Source organism: Mus pahari, chromosome 13 (assembly GCF_900095145.1).
Source record: "Mus pahari chromosome 13, PAHARI_EIJ_v1.1, whole genome shotgun sequence".
Classification (NCBI taxonomy): Eukaryota; Metazoa; Chordata; class Mammalia; order Rodentia; family Muridae; genus Mus; species Mus pahari.
Window position 1 is genome coordinate 66,815,332 of NC_034602.1, and position 20,328 is coordinate 66,835,659.

At 41.3% G+C, this 20,328-nt stretch overlaps 1 protein-coding gene across 5 annotated transcripts in view; it reads left to right on the forward strand.

The window, feature by feature from the left end:
- Exoc1 (exocyst complex component 1) overlaps nucleotides 1-19,564 on the forward strand; it is a 43,139-nt gene extending 23,575 nt beyond the window's left edge. For 3 of the 5 annotated variants that reach the window (XM_029545161.1, XM_021211339.1, XM_029545160.1), the window contains 9 exons: nucleotides 2,540-2,645; nucleotides 7,445-7,608; nucleotides 8,172-8,279; nucleotides 8,600-8,676; nucleotides 9,546-9,774; nucleotides 11,297-11,480; nucleotides 14,911-15,110; nucleotides 16,203-16,397; nucleotides 18,889-19,557. In XM_029545161.1, coding sequence (XP_029401021.1) covers nucleotides 2,540-2,645; nucleotides 7,445-7,608; nucleotides 8,172-8,279; nucleotides 8,600-8,676; nucleotides 9,546-9,774; nucleotides 11,297-11,480; nucleotides 14,911-15,110; nucleotides 16,203-16,397; nucleotides 18,889-19,041 — 1,416 coding nt within the window. In that variant the 3' untranslated portion in view covers nucleotides 19,042-19,557. Of the gene's footprint in view, nucleotides 1-2,539; nucleotides 2,646-6,277; nucleotides 6,323-7,444; nucleotides 7,609-8,171; nucleotides 8,280-8,599; nucleotides 8,677-9,545; nucleotides 9,775-11,296; nucleotides 11,481-14,910; nucleotides 15,111-16,202; nucleotides 16,398-18,888 lie in introns of all 5 variants that reach the window. The other 2 variants (XM_021211336.1, XM_021211337.1) reach the window with 1 other exon arrangement.
- Nucleotides 19,565-20,328: the final 764 nt, after the last annotated feature.

Consider the following 20,328-nt stretch of genomic DNA (forward strand, 5'->3'; position numbering starts at 1 on the left):
GTAATCAGTAAGCTTTTTGCCTAATTGTGTTCTCAGAGTATCTTGTATGTAAACCATCTTGCCCTTGCATACTATTCAGTGTTCCTGAGGGTAATTCAAAGTGAAGAAGTAGGGTGAGCACCAGCCTCCAACTGACGTGCTCTCTGCTCCGAGAGTGTCTTGTTTTGTTTTGTTGTTTTCTCCTTTGTTGTTTGTTTTGGATACAAGAGGGTAATTTTGAATGACACTACTAATGAACTTTTTAAATGGAATTGACATATTTCCCAGGGATGTTACATGTTCCTTTGTTTTGAGCTTTGGTATACTTGTATACTTTCTCTCTCTTGTATACTTTCTCTCTCTCTCTCTCTCTCTCTCTCTGTCTCTCTGTCTCTCTCTCTCTCTCTCTCACACACACACACACACACTCCTTATATGGCCAATTTAGTTGCTAAAATATTGTAAAGGTCAGGAATTTTGTTTAAAAAGGAAGGGATAAAATGACCAAACAACACCTACAAAAAGAACCCTAATAAACACAAGCAAAGCCATGTTTCTCTACCCACTTGGCTGGGTGGGTGTGCACAGCTCACACTCATTGGAATGAATAGGGTATTCCAAGAATGAATAGCCTAGTCTAGGGTCTTGAGGATGAGAATCTATTCACACTGAGGCAGAATCTCAACAGAGTCCTCATTTTGTCCTCATAATCTGAGCCCTCAGAAGACAGGGGTCTGGTTCTGTCCTCCATCTGCTCAGCCCATGTCTTCCAGGCCTCCGCATCTGTCTGTGTTTCTGGGGTGTGACTATAGTAGAAGGGCTTCACTCATGGTTAGAAAAGTCTGAGCTTCCCCCGCAGTAGTGGTCTGAGTCCGACAGTCTCGGAGATTTCTCAGGCATGTCTCCATCTTTGTTCCAGTGCCCAGTTCAGCAGCACATACACAAAATTGGGACAGCACCGACTAGGAGGAACCCTGTGCATGCATAAGGCTCCATATTTTGATGATGGGAAATGCCTCCATACTCCTGGATGGGCAGAGTTAACACTGTGAAAGTAGCTGTATTACCAGTCTTTGCTCCACATTGAGAAATGTGCCTGGCCGTATAAAAAATAAAGTATAAGAGATCTCTGGAAGACATCTAACAGCCAGCATGAAGCAAACTTGAAAAGGCTGCCTGAATCAGCAGTATTCAAACACAAGACAGATTCCAAGTCAGATGTTAAAAGGAATTAGACTTGTGGTATATTTTAATTTTATGTGCTCTTGAATTTATACAAGAGCCATAGGAAATAACTGCTGAGTTGAGTAACTCTTCTCACAGACATGCTCCACACATTGTATGTTTGAACCAGCTATTGTTAACAGAGCCTGCTCTATAAAATGATAGATAAATCTGAGATAAAGAATCTTGAAGCTAAGATTCTGCCTTAAGTTTAAAAAAAAAGAAAATGAACCATGTAACCTAGACCCTGGAAAGACACATGATCCCTACAACTGAAGAGTTAACTGGGGCAGAGTACTTCACAGAATAGGCAGGTGTGATTTTAAAGGTCTGTATGCTAAATAATAGATGTTTGCATTTAAGACTTATTAAATGAAATCTGTTTTAAGAAAAATTATTTTGAAAGTTCTGACCTTTGGTATTACACACGAAGCTGGCAAAGGTTCAGTGAAATCAGAAGATTCCTTTATTACCATTGGCACTGTTGGGCAACAGGGCAGTGTGGAGGGACAGGTAGAAAGATTCCCAGTGGCCCACAAGCCTCAGAAAGATTCCCATACTCTCCAACCCAGCAGTGTGCCATGAGAAGCTCCCAAGGAACCTGAAGTCTGGGATACTGTCACAACAAAACACTGAGATGACTTGAGTGTCCTTTGTTAGGGAAGTCAGTTAATGGATTTTGCTATACCCCACTAGAACAGTATGGTTCACATATCCTAGCAATTGTGCTTTGTCGCTACCGTCTCTAACCAGCAGAAAAGAAGCAATGAAACCGATGTCCTTCTCAAAGCAGTTTATTCAGGAACATAACTATGTGCACTAAAAAGATCCCCCCCCCCCGACCTCTCTTGGCCATCCCCTTTTATACCCTCTAGTCCACTCCCCATCACCCCATTACACGTATGCACAGTTCATTGGCTCAGGACTACATTCGTCACGTCATCTGATCTTTCATCGTGGTGCATCTGTGCAGTGCAGTTTAAGGGATGTGGCTATCTTGAGGGATATGAGGAAGTCAGTTGTTAGCCGTTAGACTTGGCGGCAGTCCCAGGAGCCATCTTGGGGCCGGGGCCAAACCCGCTCCTCACAGTGCTTGTCACTGTAGTTAGAATGTACCATGCTAACACATGAGTATGATTGCTTGACTTGATGTTTCTGTACGTTGTAATGATATGCTACCTATTTGTTTTGCTTTGTTTCTTCTCAGAGAAAATAGTCTGACTTTTTATATTCTCTGAAATACACAAAGGTTTTACAAGCATAAAGAAGGGGAAGACTATTTTTTAAAAAATGTTAAATTAGTTTACTGATAATTGCTTATTCCATTTATTTTAAGAATTACATGGATTATTTATCCCGACTATATGAAAGAGAAATCAAAGATTTCTTTGAAGTTGCAAAGATGAAGATGACTGGCACCTCTAAAGAAAGCAAGAAGTTTGGTAAGCCTGGCCCTGGGCTCAGCATCTCCTATTGAGAGTAATCATACTTACTGAGATGGGACTCTGAGGCTCTTAAACAAGTTGGGAGCAAACACACAGAGCTGAAGAGGCGGGCATCTGTCCCTGTGTTTTTCACAAGCGAAGGTTCTGTAGTGTGTCAGTCCAGCAGAAGCCGGGCACACGCCGAGTATGAGGTCACTGTGGATAGGGAAAGCAGAGGTGATCTGCGCAGTGCAGCCTGGTAGAGAGGGTTAGACAAGAGTCACACTGGAAACTGCTGAGGGTGTGGTTTCTGATCCAGAAGACGGTTGCAGGTGGGGACAAGTCATTGCTCTCTACAGAGAAAGAACTAGGTCGTTCCTGGCTTCCTACTTCTCACTGGCTGCTTTGAATTATAGAAAAGTGGGTTTTTTTCTCTCTGCCAAGGGTATATAAAAATGTCACCTGAAGCTCCCTTGTAACTATACCATATTTTTCTGAAGCAATATATTTGGGGGCCTGTTGCTTTTTATTCCCTAACATTTAAAAGAACAGTGTTTGAGAGAAGAGCCAGTGAAAGTATGAAGCTAGGAAAGGATGTGCTGAGGCCACGTTCTGCTCTTGCATGTACCCATCTCTGGAGTTCTCTTTGGATGGAGTTCTGTGCCTAGTCAAGTCCAAACCTGGCCTTTAAGGGCTACATTGTGCACTCCTCGGTGTGTCTGCGGACTCCCTTTAGAACACTGAGTTTAGCATTGACTGTTGTAAGGAGCCTATGCCCTAAGCATCTACAGGAAGCAGGCAGCAGCATTGAACATGGCTGTCTTTAGATGTCCTCATTTGGGACTCACTATTAATGATTGTGATCTGGAAATTGAAGTGGTTTGGGTTTGTCTGTTAATATGCTACCCATTGTAAAACACTCTCTTGGACAGTAGGCTTTGAAAACAGAAATGCTAACTCACCCTAAAGGCTAACTGTTCTTAAACAGCAGTGTGTTTAAATCCTTGTTGATGTTTTACTGTGGATATGCTGTGCCATTTTGGGGCAAAGAGCATAATATAATGCAGTTACATGTTTAATGTTTTCATGAAGTATTTTTGTCATCACTTCTTAGTGTGCCATTTAATGCTGAGAAATCTCTTCTGCATGTGAAAACAAGTTGGATACACATAAAGATAAATGAAATAAAAATACAATAGTAGCTTTATATTATCATGCTATCCTAGAGCTTAAGCCTTTTCTTTTCCTACCCTAAATTCTTAAATTACCTTGTTAAAATATTTTAATTTACATAATTATAGGTTTAGAATGTATTGTACAGTTTTAAAACAATGTCATAACAAAATGATAAATTTTCAATACTCTATTAAATATTGTTGGATAAGAGTAATTTGTGGTAATTCATCTTAAAAATTATAGTATCAGTTATTTTGTTATCAAACGCAAGAGAAGAAAAACTATAGAGAGCAACAGCAGATTGTTCATCTCTCAAGATTTGACTCATTTACATTTTAAAGTTACATTCAGATTAAACACACATGACTTCAGAAATTCTGAATTCAGTAGGATGGAGATTTTTCCCCAGAGTCCTTTCTCAATAATCCAGATTGTTTAATTGAATTTGAGCAGTAATTATAATTAAAACTGAAAGCCTCCACATTTGGAAAGTTAGCTTCAGAGTTAATGGTTCTAAATATCAGCTTCTGCTTTGAGCTTGCTATGGAAATCCTACAAAAGGATGAATGTGATGTAATGGACATCATCAGGATGCGGGGTGGGGGGAGGGGGGCCCAGGGAGGCTCTTGCTTTTTGAAAACTTGATTTTATCTTTAATATCACGAACTCCAAGAAAGTCAAAATAAGTTGAAGATGCCAAGAGGCTATCTCTTCTTTGTGATAGGATCTCTATATAAGTTATTCCCTCTTTTGATTAATAGCTTTGCCTCCATATATTCAGGGGCATAGCATTTTCCTCCTGGGATTGGTACTCTGATGGGAGTCTTCTCTTCTCCAGATGTACTCAACATGATGGAGGCAAAGGAAACTGAGTGATTATTTTCACAGTTACCACTTGTACTGTTTTCTCCCTTCCTCACTTCAGATGGCTGCCTTAAAGACCGCTGTGTCACTGGGGTAACGAGGCAGTGCTTATACCTGGGCTCTAGCCTTGTTTGGTATATATAACAAAACGACTGTGTTATCTGTAAAGATAAGGAGGCTTTAGTTCCTTCATATATATAATTACGTGATTATAATGCTCCCATTTAACACTGTAAAATCTTTAAAGATGTGCCTAAGATCATCTTATCATTGTTTCTCACCCTAGTTAAGTACGCTTTGATTCCAGAGTATTTGAATGCAAGACTGAATCCGAGGCTCGGTGGAAGAGTAATGATTTCCGTTACAGAAATAAACATAGTGCTGTACTGAAAGTGCAGCAGTGAGCACAGACCCTACCCACTGCGGCTATTGTGTTTGGGGATGACTTAAATATACTTAAGACAGACGTTACAGGAGAATCTGCTGCTCAGAGAGAGTCTAGAATGTTATAACTAATAAGCAGTACTGGTAACTAGTCATGATCGTCCGCTTAAAAACAAACCAAAACAAAACTCTTAGTCTGCTGTACACAGGTGAGCATGCAGGACACCTGAGGACCTCGGGCAGCAGTGTTCACTTCGGTGGGTGTCAGCTGCACTGTGGTGTTACCACGCTAATGTCTAGGCTGCACGTCTCACGTCCCCTTGAGCTGCAGGAGAGGAAGGTGGGACAATGCAGCAGGGCTGGAATGGCCAGCTCAGAGCTTGCCTCGAGTGTGGCCTGGTGCAGCCTGGCACATGCCAGGTGACACATCACACTCTGTTTTTAAGATGGTCTTAGGTTATAGTTTATTCTTTAATCATATTATGCAATTTATTTCTTGCCTTACCTTACCTTCTGAGTGAGTTCAGAATGTTTTACAGCCTAAGATCTGAAGTGATCTATAGATATTATGAGAATAAAAGAAATGCTAAATGACCGTAATAGAGTTCCGACTTCCCTAGCTCCTTTGTCTGTCAGTCTTACTCTTCCACACAGCTAGCTCCTGGCTGCTGTTTCCCTTCTGTCAGTCTTCTGCTCACAGGCTGGTTACCGGGGAAATCCCTATATATTTGATTTTAATTTTAAAGCCCCATTTACATAATCTTTAACAAATAAAGTAAAAGATTAGTGTGCTGAAGACTCCTTTGGGGGCTTTCAGAATAAGATTGCTGGTGTCTAAAGCTACCCCTTCATTGCTTACTGTATTAAATTACTTGAACTTCATTTTCAGGAAGCAAAACCGTATGAACTTATTATTTTAAACATAAGTGTACCAACTAAAACAATAATCCCACACATTTAAAAGGTTGGGGAAGAGGGTTAAACACTGATATTCTTCCTGAGTAATACCAGTAGAAATCCTACATTAATGGTCTGTAAACTTGTCGTACGTTCTCGATAGTCTCTGAGTAACTACACGTGTGTGCACTTCTCGTTAGTCAGTGCTCATAGTTCTTTGCATGTGTCTTTTAAACTAGAGCTTTAACTGCCTCTTGTGCATGGTTTGTGCAAATTGCAGTTTATTAACTTGTCTTTGTCTTTGATGCTTGCAACCTAATCCATCACAGCTACACTGCCTCGAAAAGAAAGTGCTGTCAAACAGGAAACAGAGAGTGAGTATGCTTACTGTGCTAGTAGGCACTCAGTGCATGTCGTTAATGTCTAGATGGTAGCTGTTTGTCTTGAAAAACATTAATAGCAGATGCGTTGATGGCACCAAATCGCCAGGTATTGGAAAAAGAAACCCAGCATGGTGGTTGTCTGTACATCCAAGAAATAAGTGACGTGGTTACAGTTACACAGCAAGGAGTAGAAGCTTTGTGGTCAGAAATTTATGAAAACCTTAACATCGCACTTGTGTTGCAGGCTATGTTTAGAAGAGCTATACGTTACATCCCGGGGCACTGGAGGGAGGGCTCAGCAGTTAGGAGCACTCACCTCAGGCGGCTCACAGCCCTGTGACTCCAGCTCCATAGGATTCCACAGTGCTGGCTTCTGCCCACACATACGCACACACAGTTCAGAGTAGTAAGAGAACTAGTCTGGCAGTGCTTTGTATACTGAGGCCAAAGCTTGAATCGCCCCCATTAGACTTCCATTCTGCCCGTTAGTAAGTAGTATAAATTAATTGAGCTGTAGTCAAGAACTGTGGGGGTTTTCTTGTTTATATTCTGAATCTAAACATGTTATGTTCTTCTAAGAATGAGCAATTAATGAATTCCTTAGTGTGTGTTTCTAGACTCAGGAACATAGTAAACTTAATTATAAATGATGGATTTTTATGAGGAAATTTGTCAAGAAGTGATAAGTGGCTCACCTTAACCTTGGTGTTTAGGATAGAGACGTTAATTCTCAGCTATAGGTTTTCTTTAGGAATATCACAGGGTCGTGTCAGCTGTGGTGTTAGCACAGTACTCAGTGACCTTTATCTGTATTCCTGCCCCATCTGCTTTAGCTTAGAGAGCACCATAGCTCTACCTTTAGGATGGGATGGGACAGGGTATAGACTATGCAGTCAGTAAGGTCCCTCCCATCCTAGTCCATAGATAGATGTAGTTTTCCTTCCATTTACAGTATTCTCTGCATTAGGACCCAGTGTTAATGAATACCAAGGGCTCTGCAAAACATGTAGTAGAATCTGAGTCCTGGCAGACCAAGACTAGAAGGTGGCCCTGAGGCAGACTGTAGGTCTCTCATTCATGAAACACAGCTTTCAAAGTTCTGTTGTTTCTTAGGTCTCCATGGAAGCTCTGGGAAGCTCACTGGATCAACTTCTAGTCTGAATAAACTCGGTGTTCAGAGCTCGGGCAGTCGCAGGTCCCAGTCGTCCTCCCTACTGGACGTGGGGAACATGTCCGCCTCTGACCTTGATGTGGCTGACAGAACCAGGTTTGATAAGGTGAGATATCAGACAATGCCTCACATTGAGATTGGGATTGCCTTAAGTGTTTTCAGAGATACAGGCTCTGAGACACTGTCATATAAGTCATTCTTATATCCATCCAATTCTTATTTGAATATGAAAACAAAATCCCAGCCAAAGGGGCAACTAAAATATGATTATCAATTCAGTAACATAAAGATTCATTGGCACTTACTTGTTAGAAATATGATGTGCAAATAAAATCACAACTAAGTTGTTTGCGGAATGACAGAATCCAGAATTTGAAGAAACAGCTTCATTGTCTGCTGCCATGCCTCAAGTAAGTTTCAAAATGTGTCTTCCTCCTTCCATATTTGAAGTGAGCAACTGTGAGTGTTCCTTTCGGTCTGTTTCACTCTGATATTGTGTTACTCTGTCAGTCTTGGGAGAGTTGGTCTTCGGCATATTGGGGTAATCCTAGACTTAGGGAGATTATCTATTTAATGATGTGTGTCCTTGCCAAAGAGTGAACTAAATGTGGAGTGTTGTTTGAGAGTTCCATGCAGTTCTTTAACCTTTGGTCATGTGGTTTCCTACAGATCTTTGAACAGGTGCTGAGTGAACTGGAGCCACTGTGTCTGGCAGAACAGGACTTTATAAGTAAATTTTTCAAACTACAACAACATCAAAACATGTCTGCATCGATGGTATGGCTTACATTTTTTTGGACAGTATTTATAGTCTGTTAATATAATTAACCTAGTTACTTTTATATTCTGTGTTCACAATTTCAGTATCCAAACAGAAAAGGGAAGGATTTGCAGTAAATCAATCTTGAAGTTTTTTTGTTATTCACAAAATACAGACAACAGGAAGGTAGTTGGTTTTAGATTTCTATTATTCCAGAACTCTTAAGCTGACAACCTCTAAATTAATAAGATAGGAAATGTCTGCATTTCTTCTGTAGAGAACATCATTCAAAAAGCAGTTTTAATCAGGATGTGTCACTATGTAAATATTTTTTCAGACTGAAGCAGAAGACCTGGACGGAGGCTCATTATCACGGCCACACAGTTCTGGCCCCTTGCTGCCTGCTTCCTCTGAGTATGTATTTATTACTGTGTATGTTCTAGAAAACATAAACTTTTTAACTGAGACATAAGGAAGTGTTTCTCATCGATTCTTGGTCAGCTGCTGGTACTCACACAGACCTGTATGCTGTACTGGTTATGCTTCTGTTGCTATGGTGAGGGAAAACCCTGATAGAAGCAAAGAGTTTATTTTGGCCTGCACTTCAAGTGGGGAAATCGAGGCAGTGGGAACTTGAAGCATGTGGTCATGTTCCATCACTTGTCAAGACAGAGCAGAGCAATGAATGTTTGTTTAGCTCACTTTCTCCTTTTTGTAGTCCAGAATCTAGCCCAGGGAATGGTGCCACCCATAGTAGGCAGATCTTCCTACCCCAACTAACACGAGATAATACCCCACCCCCCCCAGGCGCGTCCAGAAGCAATGTAGCATAGTTAAGCTTTCACAGATATACATGAAGGCTTGTCTCCTGGGTGGTTCTAGATCCTGTTGAGTTGACAGTGAGCACTTATCATCACATGTGCTCACTGTCTTATTAGGAAGTGATACTGGTCTTGCACAAGGGCTTTCGAACTCCTATCTGGTAATCATAGGTGGATTAGCCAGTGCTAATGTTTGCTGCCAGAAAGTAGCCTTCAGACTGTAGTGGACATCTTAGCAATAGAACAGTTCAGTGCCCAGCTTTGCAAACTGAAGCAAAGCTAATCAGAATGATAAAACTTACTTTGGTCAGCTATTTTTACATTCAAAACTGCTATAGAATGACTCATTATAGTTTGATACCTGTACTTGCAGTACCAATGTTTAGATGTGTTTTTATATAGTACATTATGATCACAGTTAAGTTTGTACTAACTATATGGTTTTTCATGCGTTCTGAACAGGAAAGATATGATTCGCCAAATGATGATCAAAATATTCCGTTGCATTGAACCAGAACTGAACAACCTAATTGCATTAGGAGACAAAGTAGATAGCTTTAACTCCCTGTACATGCTGGTCAAAATGAGTCACCACGTGTGGACTGCACAGAATGTGGACCCAGCGTCTTTTCTAAGTACTACATTAGGAAACGTTTTGGTGACTGTGAAGAGGAACTTTGACAAATGCATTGTAAGTTGTAAAAATTAACCCAAGAACAAGTCATGAAAAATGGCTAGTTCATTTAACCTAAGGTTTGTTGCTCATGACGCCACAGAGCTGTGAAGCTGGGGGCTGACATTTGCCCATTGGAACAGGCTGAAATGCTGACAGCTGCCTGAGTGAGCCTCTGGGCTCCTCATGGCACAAGGTACTCATCTGTGACTTGTGACTTAGTGAAGCAATTGAAAGGCATTTGGATTTATTCCTATTTTCATATATTCTAGTAAAATTAACTTATTTTAATTGATGACTTTACAGTATTATACTTTTAATTAATAGTATACAAGGTCTAATAATCATACTTTCTTTTAAAAGTCAGTTGTTGTGCATGATGGCGCATGGCTTCAGTCCCAGCACTCCAAGGCCGAGGCAGGCAGATCTCTTCAGTTCATGTCAGCCTAATCTACCTATAGAGTTCCAGGACAGCCAGAGCTACACAGAGACACACTGCTAATAAGTTCTTCCTTCAGTCATTGGGTCTCTCTCATAAGCAGCAGCATATGTAGCTTTATTGTTCCTGTCTGACTTGGCAATTTGTAGGAATGAACTGGGCTAAGCCCAGCTCTTTGAAATCCTTTCATTTTTTTAATGTATTTTTGAATTTTCTTCATTTGAGTGTTTCTCATATATATATAGCCTATAAGTTAAATATTTATAGAATAATGGCAGGTGAAAGATTAAAGGCAATTAAAACCTTTGCCATTTTTTTTTTACACTTAAGAAAATAGCACACAGGGCTGGAGAGATGGCTCAGCAGTTAAGAGCACTGACTGCATTTCTGGGGTCCTGAGTTCAATTCCCAGCAACCACATGGTGGCTCACGACCATCTGTAATGGGATCCGATGGCCTCTCCTGGTGTGTCTGATGACAGCTACGGTGTACTCAGATATAGAAAATAAATAATATCTTTAAAATAAAAAAAAAAAGAAAGAAAAGAAAAAGAAAATAGTACTGTCTGGATTGGGAGTGTATTTCATAGTACATAGCTGGCCTGGCATGTGTAAGGCTCCACCCACCATGCCCTATCCCACTCCACCCCATAGAGAAATTGTCTAAATCAAAGTTCTAGATGAGTTGGAATTGGAAGTAGTTATACTTTCCCAACCTAGCCCCACGGCCACCAAATAGAAATAAACTAGGGATGTCCTCCGGACCCACGGCCTCGACTCTGCCCGAGCCTTAGTGCACACCTGCCTGTCCCTATCTGTCACGAACGATAGAAATATAAACTGCTTCTTGTTGGAACACAGACTGGAAATTCAAAACCCTTGGTTGAATCATTTTTAACTAAACTTAATTTTTCTCCTTTTATTTTCTAAATAAAACACAACAGTGTTTGTGTTGCAGAGGGTTGGTTCTCTCCAGGATCCTTTTCAGTCGAGTGCTGACAGCATCTGTAATGCCCTGGACACTGCTGTGTGCATTTTGCTCATAGATGTTTTCTAAGTCACTTGGCTTTTTTCTCTCCCCTTGCTTTCTGCCAAACTTTAGAGTAACCAAATAAGACAAATGGAAGAAGTAAAGATCTCAAAGAAAAGTAAAGTAGGAATTCTTCCATTTGTTGCTGAATTTGAAGAATTTGCTGGGCTCGCAGAATCAATTTTCAAAAATGCTGAACGCCGTGGTGATCTGGACAAAGCATACACCAAATTAATCAGAGGAGTGTTCATCAATGGTGAGTTCTATGGTTTGTTCTAAGGAATTAATCAGAGGAGTGTTCATCAGTGGTGAGTTCTATGGTTTGTTCTAAGGAATGTTGTGCCTCTTTGCATTGTTCCTGGGTAACTGAAGCTGGGTGAAGTCATGCTTATTGTTTTCAGTAGTCTGTAGTGCAAATGGATCTTACTAATGCTATTAGTTATTAATAGTAACCTAGCCACTCCCCCCCAATAGTCATGGCAAAGTCCTATGGATTCATTGAATTGGCTTCAGCACAGTTACTGGGGAAATACCTCTGAGCTATTTTCTAACCCCCTGACTGTTAACTCCCCAGCTTGGCTCCCTGTGAGCATGCTGCATGTGCCTTGCGAGGTTATCTCTGCTCTGTTAGTCCTCGGGGCATTTCACTCAGGCATGTGCTCCCGGCCCATCAGCTTTAATGGAAACCTCTTGTTCTCTCCATCTGTCTTTCTCCTCCTTCCTCTTGCTCTCTCCGACTGTCTTTCTCCTCCTTCCTCCTCCTCTCTCCTCCTTTCCCCGCCCTCCTCCTGGTCTCTACCTGGGATGCCCAGCCCAGTAACTGAAGTTCGGCCTCTTTCTATTCTCCCCAGTAATTGGCTGTAGCTATTTTTATTTAATCAATAGCTTTAAATTGGGGAGCAAGTTTACATAGCATCACTTGGCATAATTGAGGATCTACAACCAGATCTTAGGGGCTAGTTTTTAGCATTTGAATATATAGCAGCACCAGAAACAACCCCCAACATTGTATCTTTTTAGGCTGTGTGAGATTGAGCATCTATTAAATGTGAAAACTAAGTAGCTTCTACCCTGACTGACCTATCAGGGCCTTATTACTATGCAGAATTGAAGACCATTTTTTAAATGGACAAAATGACCTCCTAGGATAAATATGCATTTTAGTGAGGATCTTCTGAAGGTGATAGGGATCCCTGCATTCACTTCAGCTTCAGGTGTTTATCAGTCAGGTTCCACAGGGTAATTAGTAGTATGGACAGACCTGTGTGAGAGTCCACTCAGGAACATTTTGAAAGGAGATCAAGGGGATACAGACTGGAAAAGAAGTCAAAGTATCACTATTTGTGGATACTATAATAGTATACATAAGTGACCCCAACAATTCTACCAGAGAACTCCTACAGCTGATAAACACCTTTAGCAAAGTGGTTGGATACAAAATTAACTCAAAGGCATCAATGGCCCTCCTTTATACAAATGATAAACAGACTGAGAAAAAAAATTAGGGAAACAACACCCTTTAGAATAGCCACAAATAATAAAAAAATATCTTGGTGTAACTCTAACCAAGCAAATGAAAGATCTGTATGATAAGAACTTCAAGTCCCTGAAGAAAGAAATTGANNAAGATATCAGAAGATGGAAAGATCTCCTGTGCTCATGGATCGGTAGGATTAACACAGTGAAAATGGCCATTATACCAAAAACAATCTACAGATTCAATGCAATCCCCATTAAAATTCCAACACAATTTTTTATATACCTTGAAAGAGCAATTCTCAACTTCATATAGAAAAAAACAAACAAAAATCCCAGATTGCCAAAATAATCCTCAAGAATAAAAGAACTTCAGGACGAATCACCATCCCTGGCCTCAAGGTGTACTACAGAGCAATAGTGATAAAAACTGCATGGTACTGGTACAGAAAGATGCTCTTTTATTTGAAACTATCTGATTACACTTAATGATTTCAATAGCAAAAATGAACAGGAAGTTGAATTGTGTCATAGTGCATGTAACATTTTTTTTTTGGAAAACAAGCCTAAAGAAAGGATAGATAAAACCTTAGGTTGGGTGCTTGGTATTTAAGTGTTAGTTTAGTTGGGGGAGTAGCAAGACTGCTCAGCAGGTTCAGAGCATGTGCTGCTATTCCAGTTCAGTTTCCAGAACCCATGTCAGGTGGCTTACAACTGCCTGTAACTCTGACTCAGCATCTGCCCTCTTCTGGCCTATACAGGCACTACACATACCCATAGAAAACCATGCAATAGACACATACATATGCCTAGTAAAAATAGTTTTAATTGTTTTATCTGGTTCTAAGTATAAATATGCTGATATACACTCACAGAAAACAAGAAAACAGGTTTTTTTTAAGTTAAGGGGGAACGATTATTTGTAACATGTAGTATTTCTACTTACATATTTTTCCATGCTCCTCTCATATATAGGCATGTTTTATTTGTATGGTTTTGTAATAAAAATTTTTTAGTTCAATTTTCCATACACTAGAACTACTTAACACCATAATCCTTTTGATCTTTCCTTGTCAGTTGATATAGATATCTGTCTTAGTTTCTCACCCCCCCCCCCGTTGCTTTGATAAACTAGACTGATTTAAAAAAAAAAAAAAAGGCAACTTAAGAGAGAAAGATTTAATTTTAGCTCACAGTTCCAAGGTACTGTCATGGCGGGGAGCTTAGGTCATGAGAAGCTGGAAACAGCTGTCACATTACGTCTACAGTCAGAAGACGGTAGCACTGTATGCGTGTGTGTTAGTATTCAGTTTCTCTGTGCTTTTATAGATCCCTGCCTAGGGAATGGTACCATCTACAGTGGGCAGTTCTGCCCACTTCAGTTATGTAATCACCCACTTGCAGCCATGCTCCAAGGCCTATCTCTCACATTATTCTAGATTCTGTCAAACTGACAATACTAACCATCACAGTGTATGCAGTCATTTTAATGACCATGAGGTTTCTGTATATCACTATTTACTTACTGATTATGCCATTAGAATGGTTTAGTTTGTTTCCAGCAAGAAATACAGTTGGTTGTTCAAAGGTTTGTGTATGTATCAAGGCTTTGCTAAATTATGGTGCTAGTGCAGAGAGCTTACACCAGTGTAGTGCTTTGAGCATCTGGTGGAAGTTGACTTGCTCTGTATATTCTTCAGCGCTGGATCTTCCTACCAGTTGGACTTTGGGTCCCTGCCTGCCAGCACTGTGTACGTGCACTTGCTCAGTTCGGTGCACTTCATGACTTTCTCCACGGTGTCCTTGTAGGAGTTTTCAAGTTTTGTGTCATCCTTTTCCTCAACTCCTGTGTTTCAGTTACTCTTCAGAAGGTCATGCTATCACAAAACCTAATTTTCAACTAGATAGATTTTTCTTGATGTTTATGATCCTGTTGATGCTTTTTATTTAAGTACTTGGGCATTTTAGGATCTACCCATGTCGTGAGTCATCTGTCCTAACATAGAGTTATAATTCACAATTTCTCCACTGACTTGAAAAGTCCCCTTTACTCCCTCCATACTGAATCTCCACGTGTACATGGTATTGTTTGAAAATGGCCTTCTGTTTCGGAAGGCTATGAGGACCTTGTGATGCCAATACTGTGGTCAGTCCTGAAGTGTTTAACTCCTATCAGAGAAGGTTTTCTTCTTTTTCTGCATTGATTGCAGTGGAGAAAGTAGCAAATGAGAGCCAGAAGACGCCCCGGGACGTGGTCATGATGGAGAACTTTCACCATATTTTTGCAACACTTTCTCGTCTGAAAATCTCATGTCTTGAAGCTGAGAAGAAAGAAGCCAAGCAGAAGTACACAGATCACCTTCAGTCCTACGTCATTTACTCTTTAGGACAGCCCCTTGAAAAACTAAACGTAAATATCTTCTTATTCCATGTTTTCCTGGTTAATCCTGCATCAGTTTACATCAGAATAAATTTTCTGTGTACTGACACAGGAATGAGGACTGAAAGACATTGTTGAGGAAGCTGCCAGCATTCAGGCATTAATAGATATATTCCATAGGTAGTTTCTTTTAATTTGTAAATTTGCAGTAGACACTCCTATAATCCTCGCTGGCTGGAAAGCTAAAGCAAGAGGACTACAACTTACGTTCAGTGCCTGTGTGGGCAACTTAGGAGAACTCTGTCTCAAAGTAAATAAATAATTCACAATTGAATAATCATAAGAACTAAGATACTATTATTCCATTTTACAGATACAGAAACTGGAGGGTGAACCCTGACTGAGCTCTTCCCATTTTTTCCTCATAAATGGCCAACTTTTATGTAGTTCAGGGGACAATTTCAAAAGCTTTGTTAAAATAAGAGGGCAGGAAATAGCTTGGGGTTAAGGTACCTGCTGAGTTTCTAATGCCCTCAGAAATGCTTGCTCTAACCCTAGCCTAGTTCAGGGATGTAGCTACGCAGATCTCAAGTGCTCACCAGCAACAAGTGTAGCCCCAACAGTGAGTTCCAGGCTCAGTAAGAGATCTTGCTTCAGTATTTAAGGTAGAGAAACAATTGAGGAAGGTATACTGTCAACCTCTGACCTCCACACCCTACCCACCCACCTACATACCACACACACACACACACACACACACACATGTATATAGTGCAGTTCCTTTCCTGATTTGGGTCATCTCCCTATGAAAATGATAAATTATAAAATTAAGAAATGATGGTTTTGCTGGGTATAAGGGTTTGTGTTTGTAATCCCAATATGCAGGAGAAACCCTGAGTCTTTAACATTAAATAGCAAATGTAGCATATTAGATGATAGTTTTGTGTGCCCACATTAAAGAAACAGAAGGTAGTCCAAATGTTCGCAGCAGTTATCACTTGTAGCATGGAGATACATGACTGTCTTAACATCCATGTGCTTACATCATTGAGCCTGGCTTTTCAGAAGTTCAAGTGACAATAAAGTACTTCTTATCCATTATCCCTTTCCATTTCCTTGAAGCATTTCTTTGAAGGCGTTGAAGCTCGAGTAGCCCAGGGCATTCGGGAGGAGGAGGTGAGCTACCAGCTCGCGTTCAACAAGCAAGAGCTTCGCAAAGTCATTAAAGAGTATCCAGGCAAGGAGGTGAAGAAGGGCCTGGACAACCTCTACAAGAAGGTAGACAAGCATCTGTGTGAGGAGGAGAACTTACTACAGGTAGGCGCCGCCTCAGTGCCGCCTGGCTTGGCCCCACACATGCTCTAGCTTTAGTCCTGAAGGAAGCTCCCTAGCCAAGGGTACAGAGTCAAGGGATCAGCCTAGGCTACATCTTGAGCTTCTGGCCAACCAAAAGTAAAATAAAGACAGATGGAAGTTCTATGTAGCTCAGACAGGGCAATGAACTGTACAAAGGGGTCCGTTATTGCCGCAGATGGACCTCACTTGGGTCCCCGATCTGTGTGGAACAGGTCTCTTGGTTGCAGGCAAGCGAGGATTTGGCAAATGAGTGACAAACAGTCTGAGAGAGAGAGAGAGAGAGAGAGAGAGAGAGAGAGAGAGAGAGAGAGAGAAACTGAATGTATTGATTAAAATGAGCATCACATTTTTAATACAGAACAAACAAGAAAGGCGGGGCAGGTTACATCGATAGTTACAATGACACAAGACAAGGGGGGGGGGACCAGGCAGGTAGAGGAGGAAGCCAGGTGCAAGGCTAGTCAATAGTTAAACCCCACCACCAGGAGTCCCCAGTAAATCCTTGATTGTGCTGTTCCTTTGGGCCTAGGGGGGGACCTGTTTTGGGGGGTTCTGCTCTAGCAGATCTCATGAATAATGCAATACCACAGCCCCCCTATTTCCTAGGCCTGGTAAGTACTTGCATCTGCTTGTGGACGTTGTACATCGTGGTGCGGAGCCTAGTGCGCACCACGATGTACAACGTCCACAAGCAGGGGGGGGGGACCTGTTTTGGGGGGTTCTGCTCTAGCAGATCTCATGAATAATGCAATACCACAGCCCCCCTATTTCCTAGGCCTTGGTAATTACTTGCATATAAACTTAACTTGGATGAAATGAAGATTCCAAAAGTATACTACTATAAGCTTTGCCCTGAGCTTGGCTCTGTTCTTTGTAATGCTTAATTCGTATCACCATCACAGGTCTTTACTAGAAGTGAATTAGAATGTTAATGAATAGGTAACCTTCTCACTGAATTCTGAGCTCCTGACTTTACGGAATTTTTTAGGACTTAGGAACACTGGGGGAAACTTCACCTATGGTAAAAATTCAATCTTTAAAGGCATTAATAATACTGAAAGAGAGCATACACCATACTAACATGCGGATAGGGTTCATGTATATAGATTATTGGAAATGCCAGGACTCCAAGAGGCTGAGTCTCCTTGAGACTCTTATTTTCTCAGGACTCATCCAGGTTTTAAGACCTGTTGTGAGTCACTACTGGAGTGGGCGTGGCGCATTATGTCATTGTAATCATTTCTGCTTTGATGTTTGTATTTTGCTAGGGTGAGGCGTTGCTGGCTGAGTTTTTGTCTCATTGTTTTTGAGTCAGCTTAGTGTTGCTTTGTATGGAGCCATGGCTCTGAGTTCGTAGGGCTAGAAATAGATCTGGAGTCCAGACTCAAATTCAGCTACACGATTTGAGCCAAATTTCGTGAGTTCTGAGCTTCAAATTGAAGCCTCTGGTGGGCACTACTGTTGCTTCGTTTCTTAGATAAGAGAAGTGAGACTTTAGAGAGGTGAACTAACATAACAGCAGGCCTAGCTCATGTGCAGCGGGGCCAGATTTGACAGAACAAAGCTATGTTCTTTATAAGCTTTGCCAGAAGGCCCAGAGATGGAGAATAATTGTGATTTCAATCTCATAGAGGCACTCACCCACAGTGCTACATTTGTGTTCACTCCCCAGAGGAAAGCCCTGCTCACGAGTGGCAGGTGTAATGTCAGGGGAAGAAATAGCATGAACAAAGCAACGCAAAGCAAAAGGTGTGGGCAAAGTGACTGGTCTTAAATTGACAGGAATGGAGGAGTGAGGAGGTTCAGTTGGAAAATCCCTAGAAGAGTACATTCTAGAGTAGACCCCACCCTCCCCACGTCCTCAGGAGACCTGAACTGCACTGTGCTGATACAGGGTAAACCTCAGTGAGTGTAAGCCCTGCCATCACTGTGTGTGGAATTCTGTCTTGAAATCCTCTGCATGTCTGCTCCATGATAGGTATATTATCACATAGTTGCAGCACTTTATGCCATCAATTCTAGATAAAAAATTGAGCCATGACTAAAATGGAACTTAAATGTTAAGTATTGCACTTCCTGAATGATGGTCCTGCTTCCGCACATCTGCATCTGATGTGGACTCACATGAGAGTTTATGTGATAATAGCTAAAGCACAGTGGGTGCTTGCTCATGCCAGACCTGGCCTATCTAACCTATACTCTGGATTATCCCCTTGGTGAACTCAGGAGGGAAGAATGTCACTATCCCTCCTTGGATACACCTTGTTTACAGATAGGAATTTGTGGCCCAATGGCATACAGAGAGATGACAAGTCAAAGAACTGAGGGCGTCAGAGTGCACGTTCCTAACTACCGTTATACGGATGCTTAGCCTCTGTCTCAACCTCTTCTCCATGTGTGCCTATGGAGTCATCCCCTCACAGTCTGGCCTTCACTTTCTGTTTTGCAATAGGTGGTGTGGCACTCCATGCAAGATGAATTTATACGCCAGTACAAGCACTTTGAGGGGTTGATAGCACGCTGTTACCCTGGATCTGGAGTTACGATGGAATTCACTATTCAGGACATTCTGGATTATTGCTCCAGCATCGCACAGTCCCACTAAGCCTTAGGAAAGAGGAAAAAGAAGTGAGCATGCATTCTCAGTCCAGCAAACACTACATAAAGAGTGAGCAAGTGCTTTGAGAAGCCAGACTTAAGCGTTTCTGTTACTAAACGTCAGGTGACTGTGTAGTACTCTGCTCCAGATGTTCAAGCGCAGAGCAGCAGCCTACAACTCGGTTTGTTTGACCTCCAGGTGATGCACTGAAGCATTTATCTCATCATGAAAAGCCTTCAGCACTTTCCAGGGACGGGGCAGGACATTTGCTTTACTGCCAGCTTCTTGGTTTGCGAGTGACTGTCCTCAGTGGAACAGTGGGAGTTCGTCAGCATTCGCTATGCACCACTTGCTCACAAATCATGGAACTAGGAAAATATTGCACAGAATTGTTTTTGTCCCTGTGTCTAGCAAGTGTACATATGGATGGGCAAGGGACCTGATGTGGTAATTGGCCACCAGCCTGGATTGTAAGGATTATGTGGCTCCGTATATTAAATAAAGGATATTATTAAAAGTTGATATTTGATAATATTCTTAGGTTTTATAAATCATACATATAAGAGCAAATTCTTACAGAATCTGTATATCTGAATTAATTGTTAGGCCTCATATCACAGAACACTTAGAATTTTAACAATAAGAAAGATAATAGAATATTAAGAAAAATACTTAATATTTAGGAGTATACTGAAACGTGTACTCTGAACCGAACAGCCTAAATGTCCATCAGCAGTGGAATGGGTGAATACAACTATATTCATCCCATGGAGAGTGATTCCAGAATGTAAATGTAGATAAGTGCCAGGAAACAATGCCAGGTTTCATCACCAGGAACATGTGTATGTGCTGAGATTCTCTGAATATAAAACTTTAAAACAAATTAAGCCATTGTAGCTTAGAGTTACAAGTGGAAAAGCAGGGGTTAATTGCAAAATTCTGGTAAAATCAAGCAGGAACATGGAGGGTTAAAATGTCATGTGGTAGTACATGCCTGTCGTTCCAGCACTAAGGCAGGAGGATTGCTGATTTGGGACTTGCTTGGTTTACCTGTTGTCTCTGGATCAGCTTGGCAGCTAGGGTCAAGGCTGCCCATTAGCTCACTGTCTATAGCACTTAACTGCTCATTAAGTCTGAGTTAGAAAGTAAAAACAGAGCCTAGTTCACAGAAGGAGGGGAGCGTAACCGAGTATCCTCAGCCGTGCCTGTGGCCTCAGATGCGTCACAGCCTCCACTGCCTGCGGCCTCACACACAGCACAGCCCCCACCAAGGTTCCAGGTAGCTGGAGGCCA